This window comes from Jaculus jaculus, chromosome 7, assembly GCF_020740685.1.
Source record: "Jaculus jaculus isolate mJacJac1 chromosome 7, mJacJac1.mat.Y.cur, whole genome shotgun sequence".
Taxonomy (NCBI): domain Eukaryota; kingdom Metazoa; phylum Chordata; class Mammalia; order Rodentia; family Dipodidae; genus Jaculus; species Jaculus jaculus.
This window is the reverse complement of record NC_059108.1, coordinates 113,173,798-113,198,212: the sequence shown is the minus strand read 5'-3', so window position 1 is coordinate 113,198,212 and position 24,415 is coordinate 113,173,798. Positions and strand designations below refer to the sequence as shown.

The 24,415-nt window shown below is 38.2% G+C and overlaps 1 protein-coding gene across 1 annotated transcript in view; it reads right to left on the bottom strand.

Moving 5' to 3' along the window:
• Nucleotides 1-24,415, bottom strand: part of Kiaa0586 (KIAA0586 ortholog) — a 127,475-nt gene that overhangs the window by 38,071 nt on the left and 64,989 nt on the right. Inside the window, exons 18-24 of the mRNA XM_045155579.1 lie at nt 22,394-22,550; nt 21,457-21,679; nt 19,791-20,044; nt 18,628-18,701; nt 14,737-14,859; nt 12,840-13,017; nt 3,929-4,086 (exon numbers count right to left, since the gene is read on the bottom strand). Coding sequence (XP_045011514.1) covers nt 3,929-4,086; nt 12,840-13,017; nt 14,737-14,859; nt 18,628-18,701; nt 19,791-20,044; nt 21,457-21,679; nt 22,394-22,550 — 1,167 coding nt within the window. The remainder of the gene's footprint in view (nt 1-3,928; nt 4,087-12,839; nt 13,018-14,736; nt 14,860-18,627; nt 18,702-19,790; nt 20,045-21,456; nt 21,680-22,393; nt 22,551-24,415) is intronic.

The window sequence follows — 24,415 nt, the reverse complement described above, 5'->3', positions numbered from 1 at the left end:
TCCAAAAATTCACTTGGAATCACAAAAAACCTCGAATATCTAAAATAATACTGAGCAACAAAAATAAGGCTGGTGGTATCACCATACCTGATTTTAACCTATACTACAGAGCCATAGTAATAAAAACAGTGTGGTACTGGCACAAAAGCAGATATGTAGATCAATGGAACAGAATAGAGGACCCAGATGTAAGTCCAGGTAGCTATAGCCACCTGATATTTGATAAAAATGCCAAAAATACTCATTGGAGAAAAGACAGCTTCTTCAGCAAATGGTGTTAGGAAAACTGTATATGTATCTGTAGAAGGATGAAAATAGACCTTTTTGTCTCCATGTATAAGAATTAAGTCCAAATGGATTAAAGACCTTAACATCAGACCAGAAACTCTAAAACTGCTAGAGGAAAAAGTAGGGAAAACCCTTCAACATATTGGTCTTGGCAAAGACTTTCTGAATACAACCCCAATTGTTCAGGCAATAAAACCACAGGTTAATCACTGGGACCTCATGAAATTACAAAGATTTTGCACTGCAAATGACACTGAATAAAGCAAAGAGGCAACCTACAGAATGGGAAAAAATCTTCGCCAGCTATGTATCTGACAGAGGATTAATATCTAGGATATACAAAGAACTCAAAAAGTTAAATAATAAGGAATCAAACAAGCCAATCAAAAAATGGGCTATGGAGCTATATAGAGCATTCTCAAAGGAAGAAATACGAATGGCATATAAGCATCTAAAAAAATTTTCTACATCACTAGTCATCAGGGAAATGCAGATTAAAACTACATTGAGATTCCATCTCACTCCTGTCAGATTGGCCACCATCATGAAAACAAATGATCATAAATGTTGGCGGGGATGTGGAAAAAGAGGAACCCTTCTACACTGCTGGTGGGAATGCAATCTGGTCCAGCCATTGTGGAAATCAGTGTGGAGGTTCCTAAAACAGCTAAAGATTGATCTACCATATGAACCAGCTATAGCACTCCTAGGCGTATATCCTAAGGACTCATCTCATTTCCTTAGAAGTACGTGCTCAACCATGTTTATTGCTGCTCAATTTATAATAGCTGGGAAATGGGACCAGCCTAGATGTCCCTCAACTGATGAATGGATAATGAAGATGTGGCACATTTATACAATGGAGTTCTACTCAGCAGTAAAGAAAAATGAAGTTATGAAATTTGCAGAAAAATGGATGGATCTGGAAAGGATTATACTAAGTGAGGTAAGCCAGGCCCAGAAAGTCAAGCGCCACATGTTCTCTCTCATATGTGGATCCTAGCTACAGATGATTGGGCTTCTGCATGAGAATGAAAATACTTAGTAGCAGAGGCCAGTAAGTTAAAAAGGAGATATAAAGGGAAGAGAAAGGAAGGGAGGAGGGTACTTAATAGGTTGGTATTGTATATATGTAAGTAGAATAATTGAGATGGGGAGGGGATATGATGGAGAATGAAATTTCAAAGGGGAAAGTGGGGGGGGAGGAAGGATATTACCATGGGACATTGTTTATAATCATGGAAAATGTTAATAAAAATTAAGAAAAAATAAGATGGTAGGTAAGTGATTAAGAAAGACACCTGACATTGACTTCCAGCCTCCACATGTACATGCACACATGTACAGCCACACACACAAACATATACACATATATTAAAAAAAAAGGAGTTCATGTTGGGCTGGAGGGATGGCTTAGCAATTAAGGCATTTGTTTGCAAAGCCAAAGAACCCAGGTTCGATTCCTCAGGACCCACATGAGCCAGATGCACAAGGGGGCATACATGTCAGAGTTTGTGGCTGGAGGCCCTGGTATGCCCATTCTCTCAATTTCTCTCTCCTTCTTTCTCTGTCATATAAATAAATAAAATAAAATATTTTAAAAAGAGTTCATGTATTTTTCACTGTATTAAAAGTAGCACTGTGGAGTAGAGAATATGCCACAATTTCTCCATTCACTTTGATGGGCATGTGTGTTTCAATTTGAGGCAGCTACAAAGTTGCTGGGACTACTCACATATAAGTTTTCTATATGGATATATGCTTTCATGAGGTAAAACGCATAGGTCATTTGTTAGCTGTGTATTTTCTTATTAAAGAGCGAGCTGTTTCCCAAAGTGGTTGTATCATTTTGCATTTCCAACCAGCACCATACAAGAGTCCACATTCTTGACAACACTTGGTGTGACAGTCTTTTGGATTTTCAATTTCTAGTGTGTGTTTAGAGGTAGCTCAATGTGTTTTAACTTACATTTTCCTGATGACTAATAATGGTAAGCATCGTTTATGTGCTTATCTGCCATCATATGTCCTGTGGATCAGGTATAGGTACATATATGTTTGCCTAATTTTCATTGACTTTTCTTAATAATCAATTGTGTAAGTTCCTGATATACTCTGAATAGGTCTTTTCTCCAAATCCATTTGCTATCTTTCCATTCCCTTGATATTGTGTTTTGAAGAATAGAAAGAAGTTTTTGTTGTTGTTGTTGTTTTGTTTTTGTTTTTTTTGGTTTTTCCAGGTAGGGTCTCACCCTAGCCCAGACTGACCTGGAAGTCACTATGTAGTCTCAGGGTGGCCTCGAACTCACAGTGATGCTCCTACCTCTGCCTCCCGTGTGCTGGGATTAAAGGCATGTACCAATACACCCAGCAGTAGAAGTTCTTATTTTGGTAAAACTAATTTTAATTAATAGACTTTTACATTAATATTCAGGAAATTCTTGTCTAACTCATGATCACAAAATATTTTCTTATATAGACAATATTAACATATATTTATTTATTTGAAATTGTTTGAGGCACTGTCTCATGTATCTAGGCTGCTGACCTTGAATTCACTATGCAGCCACAGATAACACTCAACTTCTACAAACCTTCTGCATTTATGTCTTCAGTGCTAGGATTACAGGTCTGTACCACTATATCTGAGTTAAGGCTTAGGCAGTACTGGAGAGCAAACCCAGGGCTTTGTGATGCTAGGTAAGAACTCTAACAAATTAGCTCACCCCCAGCCCTTTAACAGATAATAATGTTTTTTTTAAATATATCTTTGTTTAATTATAATTTAACAATAATGAACTCTACCTCAATGGTATGTTGCATAAAGAACCTGTATCTTATTGCATATTTTTTATTTTCCTCCTTGACATCATACAATGATTCACAATATCATGCAGTGATTACTATTTGAATAAATTAACTCACAACGAAGAATTAACTGCCAATACATGAACATAAAACTGTTTAACAACACAAACTTTGTTTTAGATTAAAATCTTAGAGAATAATTATCCTAATTTTTCAACATACAAGGTTTCATGGGCCATTGACTTCACTCATTATGAAATTTCTTATGCTTTCACGGAATGTATTGGATAGATTTTAATGTAATAAAGATTTATTGAATACTGACTGTGCAAATTATTATGTTGGACTTTTCATAGAGATACAAAGATGTATATGGTAACAGCTACCCAGTTGGGTGCCACAGACACTTTATATACACTACTGTTAATTCTTACCCTAAAGATAAAGATTTTAGGGCTGGAGAGATGGCCTAGTGGCTAAGGCACTTGCCTGCAAAGCCAAAGGACCCAGGTTCAATTCCCCATGACCCATGTAAGCCAGATGCACAAGATGGCAATGTGTCTGGAACTCATTTGCAGTGGCTAAAGGACCTGGCATGCCCATTCTCTCTCTCTCTCTCTGAAATAAAATATTTTTTTAAAAAATATAAAGAATTTAGATTTAGAAGGCTGAAGAATTGTGTTCAAAAGTACCACGAGATACTGGTTGCGCTATGATTTATATCCAGGCTTGAATTAGCAAATGCAAGAAGCATGATTTGAGGCCGTCTAGCTCTCGGGACAATATTTTTAGTGTATAATGCAAATATAAAATTCTAATTTTGCTTTGGTACCTGAGAAAAATCTTCAGCTGCTTCGGATAAATTATTATCATTTTCTTTTGCTGCTGTTAGCAGTGTTGTGGGAAGAATAAGGTTAGAATTTGGCTGCAATTCCAACTCTCCCAAACTCATTGGGCCATGACTAGCATATGAATCTTCATGAATATTACCTGTATCAAACACATTAACAAATGTTGAAGTGTTAAATTTATCAAATAAAAAGAATAAGAAAGTTGACTAAAACTACCAATTTTATCACATGCTAAATTAGAACAAATGTGTATCATAATCCAAAACACTCAGTATCAAGCTTTTGTTTATATTAAAACCAAAGCTGAGGGCTGGAGAGATGGCTTAGCGGTTAAGCGCTTGCCTGTGAAGCCTAAGGACCCCGGTTCGAGGCTCGGTTCCCCAGGTCCCACGTTAGCCAGATGCACAAGGGGGCGCACGCGTCTGGAGTTCGTTTGCAGTGGCTGGAGGCCCTGGCGCGCCCATTCTCTCTCTCTCCCTCTATCTGTCTTTCTCTCTGTGTCTGTTGCTCTCAAATAAATAAATAAAAAATGAACAAAAAATATTAAAAAAAAAAAATAAAACCAAAGCTGAGAGAGAATGGAATTCTCTCTGAATGGAATATTCTAAGGTAGGTTCCACTGCCACCATGCAGTTTGTGCCCATCCGACTTCCCAAAAGCCATCTCCTGTTTACCTTTTCTAACACTCAAGTGTCAGAATCAATGTAATACTTTCTACTTAAAATGTAATCATTAGGGGAAGGAAGGAAACAAATGGATGGAGAAGGGAAGGAAAAGTACAGGGTAGGGAAGTACAGAAGAGAATGGCAAAAGCACATTATATGATTGTATGCAAATATCTTATGAAATCCAGTACAAGGTACAATGAATATATACCAAAAAAGTAACCTTATTTTAAAAAAAGATAATTCCCTGGGTAGAAAATGATTAGCTCTCTTCTGTATATATTTTTCTCCAAATGATCAAGTGCTTCTTTTTCTCATCTAAATGTCAGCTCAATCACATCAATTAAAGGAAGATAGTGAGACAGAGACATTTATGTACCTAACAATATCACTGGACATTACTGTTGTTCTTTATGCACCCAGAAATTTCATATACATTATCCATTTAACCTTAATTTCACAATCAATAATAAAAGATATGAACTCATTGTTTTAAATTGCTTCAAATGAAACTATATATATATATATATATATATATATATATATATATTTGTTGTTGTTGCTGTTGCTACTGCTGTTGTTTGTTTTTTTGTTTTGTTTTGTTTTTGTTTTTCAAGGTAGGGTCTCACTAGCTCTGGCTGACTTGGAATTCATTATGTAGTCTCAGGGTGGCCTCAAACTCATGGTGATCCTCCTACCACTGCCTCCTGAGTGCTGGGATTAAAGGCGTTTACCACCATACCTTGTATGAAATTATATTTTAATGACACCATAAAAATTTCCTATTTAAAGGCAATCATCCTAGTTGAAATTACTTAACTAACAATCTCCTGATTATAACAAATAAACATACATATTGATTCTTTAAAATATTAAAAATATTTATTTGAGAGAGAGAGAGAGAGAAAGTATAGGCATGCCAGGGCCTTCTGCACCTGCAAACAAACTCCAGATGCATGTACCACTTTGTGCTTCTGGCTTTATGTGGGTACTGGGCATGCTAGGCTTCATCACTGGTCTCATCTAGAAAATCTTCCTTGAATGCCCTATCTAGCTATGTATGACCTATACCCTCATCTTATACAACCTTTAGAATAATAATTACAAGTTTCTACATGTTTTACTTTCTTATCTACTACCTCTACTGGAGAAAAAGCTCATGTGGACAGGGCCTTACCAAGTTTCACATTTCTATGCTCAGAATATATTAGGCACTCAAGAAAATGTCTTCTAAATAAATAAGTGAATGTGTTAATTAGAGCATTCTTATAATAATGTGTTATTTGGCTGATTCTTTTAGATTCATTTTCATAGTACATTCTATATCTTACCCTTTCTTGTTTCATGAGCATTGGTGATTTATTACTGGTGGCCATTAGTTGATCTTAAGTATATTTCTATGTCTCATATGATTTCATGTAAGAAAAATGGATATGGAAATAAGCAATATGGATGAGAAAAAAAAAACAGCCACATGGAAAAAATCAGTGAGAAAATTGAGATTTTTGAAAACAAATAGAAATGTTGGAAATGAAAATCTAAATGAATCAAATAAAAAGCAGTGTGGAAAACATCACTGTTAACCCCAACCAAGTTGAAGAACAAATGTTAGGATGGAAGAGAAGGCTGAGGAAATACCACACTCAAACAGCAGTAAGGAAAAGACATAAGAGAATTACAACATCAGTGAGTACTGCAATATGATTAAGACATCCAACCTAAGAATTCGAGGGACAGAAGGAGATAAAATAAACATTAAAGGCACAGAAATTCTATTCAATAAAATGAAAGCATAAATTTCCCCAAATCTAGAAAAAAGATATCCAAATGCAAGATATATAGAATCCCAAGTAGATATGACCAGAGAAGATCCTCTCTATGTTATGCTATAGTCAAGATTTCAAAAATAAAAGAATATCAAAAGTTGTAAGAGGGAAAATGCAAAATTCATCTACGAAGATAAACACATCAGAATAACACATTTCTCATCAGCATCCTTAAAATCCAGGACAACCTAGAATTATATATTTCAAGCCCTAAAAGCAAGTAACTACCAACCATGATTGCTATACCCAGCAAAGCTATCTTTCAAAGTTGATAGAGAAGGACATTTTAAGACAAGCACAAACTAAAACAGTTCATGAGTACCAAGCCAGCTCTGCAGAAGATACACAGAGGAATATGTACACAGAGGGGAATGAAGACAGTTTCAGCCATGAGGGCACAGGAAAGAGTAATATTCAAAAGAGGAAAAGATGTTTAGTCTCTTCATTTAATTCAAGTATGTCATGTATCTACAAATTTATCCATTTCTTCTAGTATTTCCAGGTTTTTTTGGAATATAAGCTTTCAAAGTGTTCCCTATTGATTCTCTGGATTTCACTGGCTTCCTTTATAACATTTTCTCTCTCTCTCTCTCTCTCTCTCTCTCTCTCTCTCTCTCTCTTTTTTTTTTTTTTTTCTTTTTGAGGTAGGGTTTCACTCTAGCTCAGGCTGACCTGGATTTCACTATGGAATATCAGGGTGGCCTCGAACTCACAGCAATCCTCCTACCTCTGCCTCCCAACTGCTGGGATTAAAGGTGTGTGCCACCATGCCCGGCCTAACATTCTCTTTTTAATCTCTAGTTTGATTATTTGAGCTTAGCTCTCTTTCTTTTGGTAAATTTGGCTAGAAGTTTATCAATCTTTTCTTTTCAAAGAGCTAATTTGGGGCTGGAGAGATGGCTTGGTGAGTAAAGCACTAGCCTGCAAAGCCAAAGGATCCAAGTTTGAATCCCCAGGGCCCACATAAATCAGATGCACAAACTGGCACATACATCTGGAGTTCTTTTGCAGTGGCTGGAGGCCCTGGAGCACAAAGTCTCTCTTTCTACCTCTTTCTCAAATAAATAAATCAACTCAAGTATTTAAAAGAAAATCAGGCTGGAGAGATGGCTTAGTGGTTAAGACACTTGCCTGCAAAGCCTAAGGACCCAGGTTCAATTCCCCAGTACCCACATAAGCCAGATGTACAAGGTGATGCATGCATCTAAAGTTCATATGCAGCAGCTAGAGGCTCTGGCATGCCCATTTTCTTTCTTTCTCTTTCTCTCTCTCTCTACACCTCTCTCAAATAAATAAATAAATAAATAATTTTTTTTTAAAAGAACCAACTTTGCTGGGTGCAGTGGCATATACCTTTAATCCCAGCACTCAGGAGGCAGAGGTAGGAGGATCACTGAGAGTTTGAGTGAATTCCAGGCCAGCCTGAGCTAGCATGAGACCCTACCTCAGAGGGTAAGGGTGGGGCTGGAGACATGGCTTAGTGGTTAAGGCGTTTGCCTGTATAGCCAAAGGTCCCGGTTTGATTCTCTAGGACCCATGTAAGCCAGATGCACAAGGGGGCACATGCATCTGGAGTTCGTTTGCAGTGGCTGGAGGCCCTGGCACACCCATTCTCTCTACCTCTCTTTCTCTCTCTCTCTGCCTCTTTCTCTCTCTCAAATAAATAAATAAAATATATTTTTTTAAAAAAAATTTAAGAAGAGCCAACTTTTTGATTTACTGACTCTATATACTGTTAGTCTCCATTTCATTCATTCCTGCATCATACTGGCACAAAAATCAGACATGCAGATCAATAGGTTAGAGGATCCACAAATAATAGCTACAGACATTTAATAAAATTATCAAAAACAAACATTGTATGGGACCTCATAAAATTACAAACTTTTATACAGCAAAGGACACTGTGAATAGCACAAAGAGACAACCAAATGAGAGAATATCTTTGCCAGATACATTTGACAGAGGATTAATATCCAGGATACACAAAGAACTCAGAAAACTAAATAGTAAGAAATCAAATAAACCAATTAAAAAATTGGCCAACAAGCTAAATAAAAGTTCTCAAAAGAAGAAATACAGATGGCATATAAACATCTAAAAAAATGTTCTACATCCTTAGCCCTCAGGGAAATACAAATTAAAACTACTCTGAGATTCCATCTCACTCCTGTCAGAATGCTATTATCAAGAAAATAACTGATAATAAATGTTGGTGAAGATGCAGAAAAAGAGGAACCCTTCTACACTGTTGGTGGGAATGTAATCTGGTACAGCCATTCTGGAATTAGTGTGGAAGTTCCTGAGACAGACAAAAATAGATATACCATATGACCCTCATAACAGGAGGTAAAAATGATGACATCAAAATAAAAGAGACACTAATGGAGAGAGGGAGGGGATATGATGGAGTGTAGATTTGTGAAGCAGAAAGTGGGGCAGCAGAGGGAATTATCATGGTTTATTGTCTGTAAGCATGGAAGCTGTCAATAAGAAGGAAAGGAAAAAAAATTGCAGGGAAATGGATGATCTCGAAAGGATTATACTAAGTGAGGTAACCCAGGCCCAGAAAGCCAAACGTTGCATGTTCTCTCTCATATGTGGATCCTAGTTACAAATGCTCAGACGTTCGTGTGTGACTTGGAGTAAAAATCAGTAGCAGAGGAGCCAGGCATGGTGGTGCACGCCTTTAATCCCAGCACTCAGGAGGCAGAAGTAGAAGTGCCATGAGTTCGAGGCCACACTGAGACTACATAGTGAATTCCTGGTCAGCCTGGACTAGAGCAAGACCCTACCTCAAAAAACAAACAAAAACAAACAAACAAACAAAAAAATTGGTACCAGAGGCCAGCAAGCTAGAAAGGGACTATAACAGAGGGAGGAGAGAGGTGGAATTAAGGGGATGGTGTTGTATATAAGTAAAGAGACAAACTGATTACTATGGGTAGAATGGCCTAAATCAAGTCAGGGGAAGAGACTGAGTAAAAGAAGGGGAAGGGGAAAGGTTAATCAAAATTCAGGATATTGTGAATAAGCCATATGGTAGCCTACTTTTTTGGATAATGGCATGCCCAGAAGCCATAAACTATTACATGTAAAAGAATGAGATTGTGGCCAAGCATGGTGACTGACACATGCCTTTAATTTCACCATTTGGGAGGCTGAGGTAGAAGAATTCTTGTGAGTTTGAGGCCACCGTGAGACTACAGAATGAGACTACAGAGTGAATTACAGGGCAGCCTAGGTTAGAGTGAGACCCTACCTCAAAAACGAAAAAACCAAAAAAAAAAAAAAAAAAAAAAGAGAGAGAGAGAGAAAGAGAGATTGTGTCATTAATTCTCAACCTGTACAAAAATCAATTCAAAGTGGATCAAAGACAGTAATGTAAGACCAGAAACTCTGAGACTGCTAGAGGAAAACTTAGACAAAGGCAAGGACTTGCTGAAAAGGACGACAGTAGCACTGAGAAGGGTAGGATAGGCTATCTGGATGCTAGTCTGTAATAACTGCAGACATCTTGATCTGTACAGGCACACATTAGTGCTGCTCTCACTTTCCCTCAGAGAAGCTTTTTGTAGATGAAAGTACTACTGAGAGACTTAAGACGCAGAGACTTAAGACACGTCAATGTGCTGAGAAGAAATAACAGTTAAGTGCTCAACATCAAATGAGACATGTTTACCTTACCCACCAAGGCTCAGGAAATACTGTTGAAACGGAGATAGAAAGAATTCAAGAGTGAGAGGAGGGGGAGGGGTGCTTTGAATCAGTGTCTTCTGGATATGGAATGGCTACTGCATTCATTACCTCACTCACAGAGGCTACTGCTACTGTACAATATTGGATCCATCAACATGTCATCATGGATGATGGAGAAAGACAATACATATATATATATATATATATATATATATATATATATATATCAAACTAGAAAAAGAACTAGTTGAAAAAGAAGGGGGTATATGGAAGCATATCACGGAAGGGTACAAAAGAAAATACTGGGGGAGAATTATGATCATAACACATTATGCACATGTCTAAAAATAATCAATTAAAAAAATGATTTAGGGCTGGAGAAATGGCTTAGTGGTTAAGGCACTTGCCTACAAAGCCAAAGGACCCAGGTTCAAGGACCCAGGGCCCACGTAAAGCCAGATGCAAAGGCGGCACATGTATCTGGAATTCATTTGCAGTGGTTAGAAGCCCTGGTAGGCCCATTCTCCCACTCTCTCTCTCCCTCTCTCCCTCCCTCTCTCTCTCTATCTAATAAGTAAATAAATAAAGTCTTTTTTTAAAGATTTTTGAAAATTTGACAAGTACCTAGTACCTCTCAAGTGATCTGTGAATGCCATCTAGTGGAAATTCTATTAATTGCAATCCACATACTTAAATGTGTAACAGTTTGTGTCATAAAAAACTAATTTGGGGGGCTGGAGGGATGGCTTAGCAGTTAAGGTGCTTGCCTACACAGCTAAAGGACCTATGTTCAACTCCCCAGGACCCACATAAGCCAGATGCACAAGGTAGCACATACATCTGGAGTTCATTTGCAGTGGCTGGAAGTCCTGAAGTGCCCATTCTTTCTCTCTCTCTCTGCCCCTATCCCTCTCTCGAAAAAGTAACTAAAAATAAAATATTTAAAAAAAAACTAATTTGGAAGCATGTAGAACATTTAATGTTTTCATCATATGCACAAAATAAATTCCAATATGCATTCTCCTACAAAATTAAGTCTTGAGCCTCTCTCAATTCTGACTAATGAGGCATTCACTCAATACAAAACCAGCAGTAAATATTCTATACCAAGGGTATCCAACCTCTGACAAGGCAGTATGATATTGTCATTTACAAATGTAACAGGCCACATCATAGTTATCCTGGGACTCATGTGGTCCATGGACCATAGGGTGGACAAATCTGCTTTACAGCAGCGTTTTTCTAATCTCCAGGCTGTTCTTCCTAATTTCAAGCAAATTTGCACAGGTAAAGAAGTTTCTCTTCATTTATGTGAATGCAAAAATGGGCACTGAAAAATCAGCAAGTATATAATGGAGCCCAATTAAGTGGCAAAATTTGCATTTATAATTATGTACTCACTGAAATATATCTGTAATCCAAAGATTAGTATTTATAATACTTGTTAATACTTGTCATTGTATGGATATATGCAGAGTGATGGGAAACTGATTTGCCCAACATGTACTTCCCAAGTAACACTGAACAAGGAGACCCTTGCTCTTATTTCAGCTCTTGTATAAGCAGCCATTTCACATTATATTTAATGCTATGGCTTTTTGTTTTTTATATTTTTTTGTCTTCTTTCTTCTCATCTCCCCTCTCCTGTGTGTGTGTGTGTCTGGGGGGCAGGGGGCTGACTTTGCTGCTTGGAATGGTGTCCAAATCATTTTAAAAGCAAAATGTTACCACTGTCTAGTGTTCCTAAGCATTAGCAGACTCTGATGTGCCTTATAGAGAAAATACATATGTGCCAGGTAAACTTCCTTCAATCATGAGTTATGTAGTGCAGTTGGTTGTAACTTCAGTATCAGTGACTCAACAACACATATAAAATGTCTTTAAACAGAAACGTAAGTGAAGCCAGGTTATGTACTGAACAACTGATAACAATGTTACAACCAAAGGTTTGTTGGAACCTACTCATATATTTCTATAGGAGCAATGGTTCAATGTTTGCTAGATGTAATGACTCATTGTATAGAGTATACCTATTACAAATGAGAATGAACTATATTGGCAATTTCCCAAGCGCTGCAAAAAAAAATTTAGTTACTTTCTAAAATAGTCCAGAGTACACTGAGCACTGCATCTGAACAATATAAAAAGTTAATTTCAGGCCAGACATGGCGGCACACACCTTTAATTCCAGTACTTGAAAGTTAAAGGTAGGAAGACTATTGTGAGTTCAAGGTCACCCTGGCCTAGAGTGAAGCCCTACCTTGGAAAAAACAAACAAACAAAAAACCCAAAATATAAATGATTTCCTAAATAAGACCTATTATGCCAATTTTGAAGGGCTAGTTAATTGTATAGTATACACCGAAATAATTCTTTTGTATTATAGTATTTTGAGCATTTGTATGTTCATTATGAAAATTATCTCACATACCAACAAGGGTGCATATACCAACACTGACACATAGGTTATATTCAGAAAAACACTATATATACCATAGGAAAGGTAATACTTTTACCAAAGAAAGTTTTCAATTCCTTACCTGAAAATAGTTATATTCTTTTCAATTCAGATTAGGAACACTACTGTAGATTACAATGCAAAATTGAATATAGCAAGCATGGGAAGAATATAAAGAATACATGATGAATACAAAGTAGTATTTTATAGCTGGTACATCTAGTAACAAGACAGGAGTGTATACCTGGAGCTATGTCAGACTGCTGAACTAACAGCCGGGGAACACTCTGCTGATCCAAACACTCGGCAACAGCAGCAGGCTGTGGCACACACAGAGATGGTCCCGTTAAGATATTCTCCATTGCCACAGTCAGTCTGGGCCTCTGTCCTTCACTAACTTCACCCACACTGTCATCCAAGTCCTTTCAAAGATAGAGTTCAAAAGAAATGATTATTTAAACCATCATACTACTAAAATCAAGTCAAAGCAGGAAATATTTGTTGGCTACCATGATCTATACTATACAACTGCTTGAAAGGTATTTTTAAAGTGCATATGATACCACATAAACATTACATGAAGGATAACTTTGCAAAGTTAGTTTAGTAAGGCATCTAGTGGCTGGTCTTGTTTTTAGTATGTTACTTTTGAGAAGTTCCCCATTATCTGTTTTCAACCTCCAACTAAATAGCAATAAAATATAAAATTCTATTATAATTTAAAACAATATATGATGATATCCACTATACATTGTTCAAATAGCTGAAAGTTAGAAAAGTATATTTCTTATTCATTATCGATTAAAATTGCTCAACATTGCTAGTATGAACTGTATAATTAAGCAGCTTATGGGAACAATATACTTTAGTAGCATAAAGGTTATCCCTATTTAAATAATAATTTTTCTTCTTTCTCTCTCTTTTGTTGAGACAGGGTCTTAACCAGGCTGGCCTCAAACCAAGGCCTTATCTCACAGCCTTCTGAGCATTAGAATTATAGGTATGAGCCACCATGTCTAGCTCAACATCCCTTGAGTTAGGATATATTGCTTTGCAATTAGTATAATCCCTGGAAAATCTTAGGCAATGTTTAGAATGATAACAGGCACATACTTCCCAGAAATTAATTAAAGCTATTTCACAGAAAGTGCCTGTATTAATGTTAAAGGTAAAGGTCACATCTCAATCATCTTTGCATCTTTTGCAAAGTTACATATGTGGCAAATAGTAGAAATCAATAAAAACTTGCAGAATTAATGAATAAATGATTCTTACAAATAATTTATTTTATTGTGTTTGTTCTTTACATAAAAATTAAAAGGTAGGGACTGGAGAGATGACTTAGCAGTCAAGGCATTTGCCTGCAAAGCCTAAGGACCCAGGTTCGATTCTCCAGGTCCCAGGTCTCACATAAGCCAGATGCACATGGTGGTGCACATGTCTGGAGTTTGTAGTGGCTAGAGGCCCTGGTGTGCCCATTCTCACTCTCTCACTCTCTCTGTCTCTAATAAATAAATAAAAATAAATCAGAAAAAATTTAAAAGGTAGAATCTGTATATGAAAGAGAATACATGATATCTGTTTTCCTGTGCCTGGGTTAATACAGGTACTAGCTATTTTCCAATTCCATTCATTTTCCTACAAATTTCATGTTTCTTTACGGCTAAAGTTCCACTGTGTACCACATTTTCATTATTCATTCATTTGATGATGGCTATCTAATATGGTTCCACTTCTGTGATATTGTGAACAGGGCAGCCATAAAAATATGGATGTACCAGTATCTCTGGTAAGATTGGAGTTTTTGAGTATATGCTTCTGAATGGTATAGCTGAATCACATGGTAGTTCTATTTTTAGGTATCTGAGAGACCTCCACACTGATTTCCATAGTACTACACCAGGGTACACTGTCAAAACCAGTGTAAGAATATAAATCATTTTTAAAAGCTTTACTATTTTTAACTAGGACAAGAGGGTTGGTACAAATGGTCTAAATACTTCTCAGTTATAAAATTCTGCTGTTCTGATTTCATGTTAAAGTTGCTACAACACTGACTACAGAGTAACATGCATTAGTTACCTTCATTAAAAGTTAGTTTATATCTTACCAAAAAAGAAATCATTAAGTTTAAAAAGTACCTGTACTTGTTGTGAAGCTACTAATTCCTGGTCTCGTTTCATGAGAAGAGAAAGAATTGCATCTGAATGCAACTGTTTATGGGGCATCCTAACCACCTGTCCTTCACTGAGAGGATCATCATCCTGAAAGAAATATGGTGACAACTAATACATGAAAACTTTATCAAACAACTGCATTTCTCAATTATGAATAATGGAACCTTAGCCAAAAAACATTATCACAATCTTTTGAAAGAAGACGAATTCTTAATTTCATCTAGTTTGTATTTCCATTTGACTTTAATAAAAACACTTTTGCTTTAAATGTGTACAGGGGCTGGAGAGATTGCATAATGGTTAAGGCATTTGCCTGCAAAGCCAAAGGATCTCAGTTTGATTCTCCAAGACCCACATAAGCCAGATGCACAAGGGGATGCATGTATCTGGAGTTCATTTGCAGTGGCAGGAGGCCCTGGCTGCTCATTCTCTCCCTCTCTCTTTCTCTTTCTCTACCTCTTTCTCTCTCAAATTAATTAATTATATTTTTAAAGCATGATAAAAATATAAATAAACAAAAACATGAAAGTTAGACCATCTGTAACCCAGGCCCAGAAAGCCAAGCGCCACATGTTCTCTCTCATATGTGGATCCTAGCTACAGATGACTGGGCTTCTGCGTGAGAATGAAAATACTTAGTAGCAGAGGCCAGTAAGTTAAAAAGGAGACATAAAGGGAAGAGAAAGGAAGGGAGAAGGGTACTTAATAGGTTGGTATTGTATATATGTAAGTACAATGATTGAGATGGGGAGGAAATATGATGGAGAATGGAATTTCAAAAGAGAAAGTGTTTCAGGGGGAGGGAATTAACATGGGATTTTTTTTATAATCATGGAAAATGCTAATAAAAATTTTAAAAAAAAACTTTGGCAATCACCTGTAATGTTTTGGGGCATCAGGGACCTCCCTGACTAATAACTCTCTGGAAGGTATCCTACCCCTGGCACTGAAAATTTCTTGTACCAACTTATGGCTTCTGGGCATGGCATTATCTGCCCGCACAGGGTGCTTCTGCTCAAACCCTCTTTTTCAGCACATGTATCATTTAGCTAGTGAAGAAGTATGTCTCCATATGGCTTGTTCATCTTGTCTCTAATTTTGATTAATTATCCTCCTGTCACCTCTTCTACATCCCCTCCCCTGAACCCACTGAGACCATTTCACCCCCCACATTCTGCTCTCTACTTGCATATCTACTCTATCCTCCCTCATGGCCCCTTTCTAGCTTCCTGGCCTTTACCTCTGACTTCAGTTCACATTCAAATCTAAACATTTGTAGCTAGGATCCACAAATGAGAGAGAACGTGTGGCATTTGAATTTCTGAGCCTGGGTTATCTCACTTAATACAATCGATTTCAGATCCATCCATTTCCTGGAAAATTGCATAATTTATTTTTTTTATTTTTTAGTTTTTTGGTTTTGTGAGATAGGGTCTCACTCTTGCTCAGGCCAACCTAGAATTCACTATGTAGTCTCAGAGTGGCCTCGAACTCACAGAGATCCTCCTATCTCTGCCTCCCAAGTGCTGGGATTAAAGGCATGCGCCACCACGCCCGGTTCTAATTTCATTTTTTTAATTTACAGATGAATAAAAGTACATTGTGGGGCTGGAAAGATGGCTTAGTGGTTAAGCTCCTGTCTGTGAAGCCTAAGTACCCTGGTTTGAGTCTTGATTCCCCAGGACCCACGTAAGCCAGATGCACAAGGGGCGCATGCATCTGGAGTTTGTTTGAAGTGGCTAGAGGCCCTGGCATGCCCATTCTCTCTATATATATATATTTGCCTCTTTCAGTCTCTCTGTCTGTCACTCTCAAATAAATGAATAAAAGTAAACCAAAAAATTATTTTAAAAAAGTACATTGTGTAAATCTACCACATCTTCATTATCTATTCATCAGTTGATGGACATCTAGGCTGGTTCCATTCCCTATCTACTGTGAATAGAGCACCAATAAACATACATGAGCAAGCAAAAAAAAAAAAAAAAAAAAGTTAGACCTTCTGCCTCAAGCAGCTGATGATAATGATGCTTTAAGTATATTATGTAAATTCAGAGATCAAGTTTTAGGCTCACATGATTTCGTGTTTCACAGCTATGTTGCACCAATGAGAGCCAAGCACAGGGGTAATGCTGCAGCCTGGACCACAGGCAAATATAACAACTTCAGAAATATGTGAGACCGCCTACAGATCCCTCAGAGTTCCTCTGCCTCTGTGCTGACACTTGCATGGCTTGCCTACAAGGCAGGTCCTGGAAGCCCTCACTATAGCACCCTGACTAGGCTTCACTATGACTCAAAGCAGACCTGTCCTAAAAATGAGGAATGCTGTGGACCTTGGTATCAGACAAATGCTCTTATAAATATAGAAACAAATAGGATTTTAAATTCCTTAGAAATATTTTAAAGCTTTTAATTTATTTATGACAGAAAGACACAGATTATATATACTGGGGGGAGATGGGCACGCCTGGGAATCTAGCCACTGCACATGAACTCCACATATATGTGTCATTTTGTGCATTTGGCTTTACATTGGTACTCAGGAATTGAACCCAGGCCAGCAGGCTTTGGAAGCAAGTATGTTTAACAGTTGAGCCATCTCCCAGGCCCTCAAAAAACTTTTTTTTAAATTGCTTTTTGCTTAGTGTATTTATTTATTTGAGAGTGACAGACAGAGAGAGAATGAGGCAGATAGAGAGAGAATTGGTGCACCATGGCCTCCAGCCACTGCAAACGAACTCTAGGCACATGTGCCACCTTGTGCATATCTGGCTTACATGGGTCCTGGGGAATCGAGCCTCAATCCGAGGTCCTCAGGCTTTACAGGTAAGCGCTTAACCACCAAGCCATCTCGCCAGCCCTCAAAAAACTTCTTAATAAGCCAGGCGTGGTGGCGCATGCCTTTAATCCCAGCACTCGGGAGGCAGAGGTAAGAGGATTGCCATGAGTTCAAGGCCACCCTGAGACTCCATAGTGAATTCCAGGTCAGCCTGGACTGCAGTAAGACCCTACCTCGAAAAAAAAAAAAAAAAAAAAAAACTTCTTAATGAAGTGCTTTACTATTTGTGAAACAACACTTTTGAAAAAGTAAAACCAGTACTGCTGAGCAAAGTATATAGCATGGATAATACATAGTATAATTATCTTTCCTCATTCAAGTTACTTGAAAACATCTGAAAGATAAAAAGTTCTATTCCTTAACAATTTCAAAAGAAAACTCAGGGCTGGAGAGATGGCTTAGCACTTAAAAGAGCTTGCATGCAAAGCCAAAGGACCTTGGTTCGACTCCCCAGGACCCACGTTAGCCAGATGCACGAGGGGGCACATGCGTCTGGAGTTTGTTTGAAGTGGATGGAGGCCCTGGCACATACATTCTCATATCTCTCTCTCCCTCTCTCTCTCTCTCTCTCTCTCTCTCTCTCTCTCTCTCTCTCTCTCTCTCTCTCCTTCCCTCACTGTCAAATAAATAAATAAATAAAAATATTATAAAAAAGAAAATTCATGATAACATTTCTGTATGATAGCTAATGTTTTGTTTTGTTTTTGTTTTTTTCTACATAAGGTCTCACTCTAGCCCGGCTGACCTGGAGATTCTGTACTTCCAGGCTGGCCTCAAACTCACTTGTGCCTCTTCTGTCTCCAAGTGCTGGGATTAAAGGTGTGCACCATCACACCTGGCATCTGTATGAAATCTGTATTATGCAGACTAGCTGTGATTACAGGTATTTACCACTGTGTCCAGTTTCATGGATAATATTTTACTAAATTCTGTGTCTACTACTCAAATAATTGAGGAAAAACCTGATCATGGTAACACCATGAGAATTCAACACCAGAGTCAATCCTTCTTACCATTTCTAGGGCATCATGCAGAGTACTGGATAAGCTGTCATTTAGGTTTGCCAGACATAATCCATTTCCTGATACTAGAAACAAAAGTGCAGCAATTTAGGGGGGAAAAAAGATTACTAAGTATCTGACCAGAAATCATGGAACATTATACTTAAACTTACGGTACAATAAAAATACTGGCAAAGTTCATATCTAAGTACTTCATAATCCTACCAGTTTTTAAAATAGTGAATTTTATAATCAACAGGAGCTTTTTTTCATCTATCAGTTTGTCAGATTTAAAAGAACCCCAAGTAGTGCTGTGACTATATAGCACTCCCCTATATGTATAAAGTACTTACAAACTAAGGAAAATTAAAGTTGATTAAGAAAGCAAATTGGAGCACATGCCTTAATCCCAGCACTTGGGAGGCCAAGGTAGGAGAACTGGTGTGAGTTCAAGGCCAGCCTGAGACTACATAGTTAACATAGTGAATTCCAGGTCATCCTTGGCAAAAGTGAAACCCTATCTTGAAAAGCCAAACAAACAAAAAAAGCAATTGTTTATAGTCTGGAAACTTGAGAACAAACTAAACAAATCTCCCCCATTTAGGCATAAAGTAGAATAAAACAGTCCTTTGAAAAATGTTATAGACCTAAGTGTATTGGTACTGAAATTAATCTATTATATATTATCATGCAACATATCCATACTCAGAACAATATGAATAGCACGATCCTATTTAAATGTAAATATACTCGCATATGTATGCATTTATGTATCCATATGTGTAAAGACTAAAACAAACTGGAAAGATACCACAAGCTATTATATTAATCTAAAGAAAGAATTATGGAGATTTTTTTTTTTTTTTTTTTGGTTTTTTGAGGTAGAGTTTCGCTCTGACCTGGAAGTTACTATGTAGTCTCAAGATGACCTTGAACCCACAGCAATCCTACCACCTCTGCCTCCCAAATGCTGGGATTAAAGACCTGCAACACCATACCAGCAAGACTTTATTTTCTTAAACAAAAGCCTAGAAAAGTTAACTCACTTTCACAAAGCCCTTATCTTTCCTACTATACCATGTCAAATCTTGAAAGCTTAACAAAAACACTTGAAGCACAGAAGTTATTACTGACGGAAATATTATAACTAGTAAAATTAATATAGGTTAACTTACTCTTGGAAGCCAAGTTTTGACCACAGCTAAATAAAATCTCTCCTTCAGAGATGGGCCTGTCTACAGTTTCCGTTTCAGTGACCGTGACGCTCGGTGTGCTTTCCAGTGTTGATGAACCAGAACTTGGCACATGTGGGGGTGAAGGGGCCTTGGTGACCAAAGGAATTGGCATTAAGGGAACTGGCTCTAAAGGTACAGGCAGAACAGGGAAGTCCATGCTCTCAGGTTTTTCATCCTTAGCCACAGACATTATGCTACAAAGATAAGATACACATTTTGAATTTATTAAGTCACTGAAGACCTGTGATCATATTTTTATATGTAAAAAGTATAAATATACACATTAAATATTTTTGTATGTAAAAACAGATTCTTTATTAACAATGTAGTTTTATGATCTATAAATACTATAATTAATCAAGACTTTATTTTTTATTTTTTTATTTATTTGAGAGCGACAGACACAGAGAGAAAGACAGATAGAGGGAGAGAGAGAGAATGGGCGCGCCAGGGCTTCCAGCCTCTGCAAACAAACTCCAGACGCGTGCGCCCCCTAGTGCATCTGGCTAACGTGGGACCTGGGGAACCAAGCCTCGAACCGGGGTCCTTAGGCTTCACAGGCAAGCGCTTAACTGCTAAGCCATCTCTCCAGCCCTTAATCAAAACTTTTTAAAATATTTTATTTACTTTTGATTTATTTGAGAGAGGCAGACAGACAGAGAGAGAATGGGTAAGCCATGGCCTCCAGCCACTGCAAACGAACTCCAGATGCGTGCGCCCCCTTGTGCATCTGGCTAACATGGGTTCTGGGGAATTCAGCCTCGAACTGGAGTCCTTAGGCTTCATAGGCAAGCGCTTAACTGCTAAGCCATCTCTCCAGCTCAAGATATGCTTTTATAAAATTGTTTTTCTAAGTTAATTAGAGGTCATCTTGAAACCTCTTCTAGCCACAAGATAAACCCACATAGGATATACAAGTAACATAAAAATTTACTGAGGCTGGAGAGATGGCTTAGCAGTTAAGGTGCTTGCCTTCAAAGCCAAAGGACTCAGGCTCAATTCCCTAGGACCTACATAAGTCAGATGCACAAGGTGGCACATGCATTTGGAATTCATTTGCAGTGGCTTGAAGCCCTGGTGTGTCCATTCTCTTCCTCTCCTTGTTTCCCTCCCTCTCTTTTACACTATTTCTTTCTCTATCTCTTTCTCTCTCTCAAATAAGTAAAAATATAAAATAAAATACACAAATTTTTAAAAGTTAACTGGTCGGGCGTGGTGGCGCACGCAGAGGTAGGAGGCTCGCCGTGAGTTCAAGGCCACCCTGAGAATACAGAGTGATTTCCAGGTCAGCCTAGACTAGAAAGAAAACTTACCTCAAAAAACCAAAAAAGAAAAAAAGTTAACTGATCACAGAAAATGATAATTCACATTAAGGCAAAATCAGACCTGGTCTTTAATCCCAGCACTTGGGAGGCAGAGGTAGGAGGACTGCCATGAGCTCAAGGCCACCCTGAGACTACATAGTGAATTCCAGGTCAGCCTGAGCTACAGTGAGACCCTACCTTGAAACACCAAAAAAAAAAATGAATTTTGGTATGGATGGGTCCTGGACTCCCTCCCTCTCCCCCCTCAGTTATAAAAGGACGAGCTGCATGTTCTCACTTACATAGCCTTTGGATGAGGAAGTTCTTCCTGAAGAGAGTTAGGGTTCTCTTCGTCCAATGGCAGGTCTCCATCACCCCATGGCTTGGGAAGCTCTGGGCTTGACATTTTTAATTTATCAGTGGAAATCTCTGACAAAGTAGGGGTGAGAGCTGCTGCAGGAGGAGGTGAAGTAATGGGGGTAACTGTTGGAGTATTAACAAGTGTGATAGCAGGAATATCAGCTCCTAATAATTTTTTTAAAAGAAAAAATTAACAGTGAAGAACTTCATAGCAAGGTAACATATGTTGTTTTAGACAGTCCTTAACATTTGGGCATACAAACAGTGGCAATATTAATAATAATGGTGATGGCTGTTAATGAGAGAATTTCTGAAGTAATTTAGTAAAGCTTAAGAAAATAATCTTGAAAAGACAGAACTTTTACAACTACCATGTACTTACAGCAATCTAAGCAGTTATTAAATTTTACATTTTAAGACATGATAGTGTGGTATAAAAGGCTATGTGTCAGAAGCTTACTCCTCAAATCCATATATCTTGTTATCTAGAAGAGGGCTCTTTGCGAGCTAATTAGGTTAGATAATGATATGAAGACGGTGGGGGGGTCCTACAATGGGATCAGTGAATCTACCAACAGAGAAGCATCAGCTTGCTCTCTTGCTGCTATTCAATGCCTTCTGCCATTTATGGTGCAGCAAGAAGGTTCGCAGCAGATGTAACTCCTTGATCTGCCTTCTCAGACCCCAGAATTGTAAGAAATAAATTACCCAGTCTGTGATATTCTAGTTTAGCAACATGAAGCAACCAATTCCTTAGTTTTCTTGCAAGAAAAGTGATTCATTAAAACTCACTAGGCAAAAACTATTTATACCTGTAAAATAATCTTATAAAACAGATCATGAAATATGCTTAAATTAAGATCAACTTATAGAAACTACCTTTTACAGCAGGTACTTCTTTCACAGGAAAGGCTACATCGTGATCCGAATCACAGGGAGAAGAATCTGGAGTTTTCACAAATACATGTTCCTTAGGAGGTGACGGCGAGCAAGGAGGAGTAGGCTGTGGTGTAGCTACAGGGGTGCATACTCGTGCCTGAGAGAAATCCGTAAAACAAGACAAGTAGCCTCTCTAATTACTAAACAAAGATGATACAAAGCCATAATAACCCAGTCATAGACTATATATAGGCTTTAGATGGATGCACAAAACAACAACAAAACAGGTATGTATCCTGGTTCTTAAATATATTTAGCTGCTAGTATAAGACTGGACTTCAGGGATGGGATACCTTCCAGGGAATTGTTGGTCAGGAAGGTCCCTGATGTCCCCAAAACATTACAGCCTATTACCATGGCTCTTGGTTGCCAACCAGAACTAAATGGTAAGACCCTATTGTTAGAGACTCCACTGAGAAATCAAGCAGAGTTGAGCTGGAAGCCTCTACCCTGTTGACTCACTGATACAATGATGGAAAGACCTATGCAGCCTGTTAGGGGAAAAAAAAAAATCACCAATAATCTTAACCAGCAGTGGATCTAAAAGCTTTATGACTACACAACAAGACAAAATGTACCAACTGGTGCAATGGTGGCATGTCTATTATAGGGGAAACCAACTTCTCTCTGATTAGATTTGAGGACCACTCCATGGAACGGAGTTTCTGTCTGGTATTAAAAACCTAATGAAAAGCTTATGGCTTGGAAGGTCATAAGCACGAGGGGAGAAACTACTACTGTTGTCTGGATAAATGGAACTATACCCATCAAATTGTCCTCCAAATACTTATGTTTATGCCGATATATTAAAGCTACTCTCACTTTTGGTTACAGAAGCTTTTCTTTTCAGATGGTAGTGACCACGGGTGTGGTAGTTTGATTCAGGTATCCCCCTAAACTTAGGTGTTCTGAATCCCAGGATCCCCGCTGATGGAGACTTGGGAATTAACACCTCCTGGAGGCGATATATTGTTGGGGGTGGGCTTATGGGTGTTATAGTTAGTTTCCCCATGCCAGTGTTTGGCATACGTTCCTGTTCCTGTTGTCTACCTTATATTGACCAGGAGGTGATGTCCACCCTCTGTTAATGCCAGTGTTTTCCCCCTGCCATCATGGAGCTTCCCCTCAAGACTATGAACCAAAATAAACCTCTTTAAAAAATAATAATAAACCTCTTTTTTTTTTTTCCCATAAGCTGTTCTTGGTCAGGTGATTTGTACCTGCAATGCAAATCTGAATGCAACAGAAAGTGGTACCAAGGAAATGGGGTTACTGCTAGACACCTGACTGTGTAGCTTTGACCTTTTGCAGCTGATTTCCAAGAGGAATGTGGAAGGATTTGAAACCTTGGCCTAAGAGATGCCTTGTAGCGCTGTAAGTACAGCTTGATGGACTGTTCTGGTCAAACTCAGACCTGAATACAGTAAGAACTATGGACTATGAGGTTTGGCTTGTGAGAAAGAGCTTTGTCTGGACTGAGCTAGAAACAGTTTGTGTGACGGGCTTGCTGTTACACCTGCATCTAAGAATTTGTGGAGGGTAGCACTGTATAGAAATGGACTGATGTGAGCAGATGGTTATGACATAAAAAGAAATGTTTAGGCTGAAACTGATGCCTGTTCAGTTGCAATTGAGAGATTACAATCTTTGAGATTGGGCCAGCTGACCTGCATTGGGGAAACAGTAAGAATGTAGACTCTTTAGAAGGAGCCTCAATGCTCAAGAAGTGTTCTGTTCTTCAAAGTCTGCTTAATTTCCCCCTGGATTAACAATTTGACACCCTATCTGGTACTGTAGAGTATAAGAAATGCAGGAAAGAGAGGATCATGGACATGGTCTTGTGTTTTGGAAAAAGGCATGAGCAGAGTGAAGCAGGTTTGCTGGATGCCTGCACGGAGATCCAAAGTAGTCATGAGGATGAACTGTGGGTTGCAGTGGAGGACCAGTGAAGATGCTGGGACC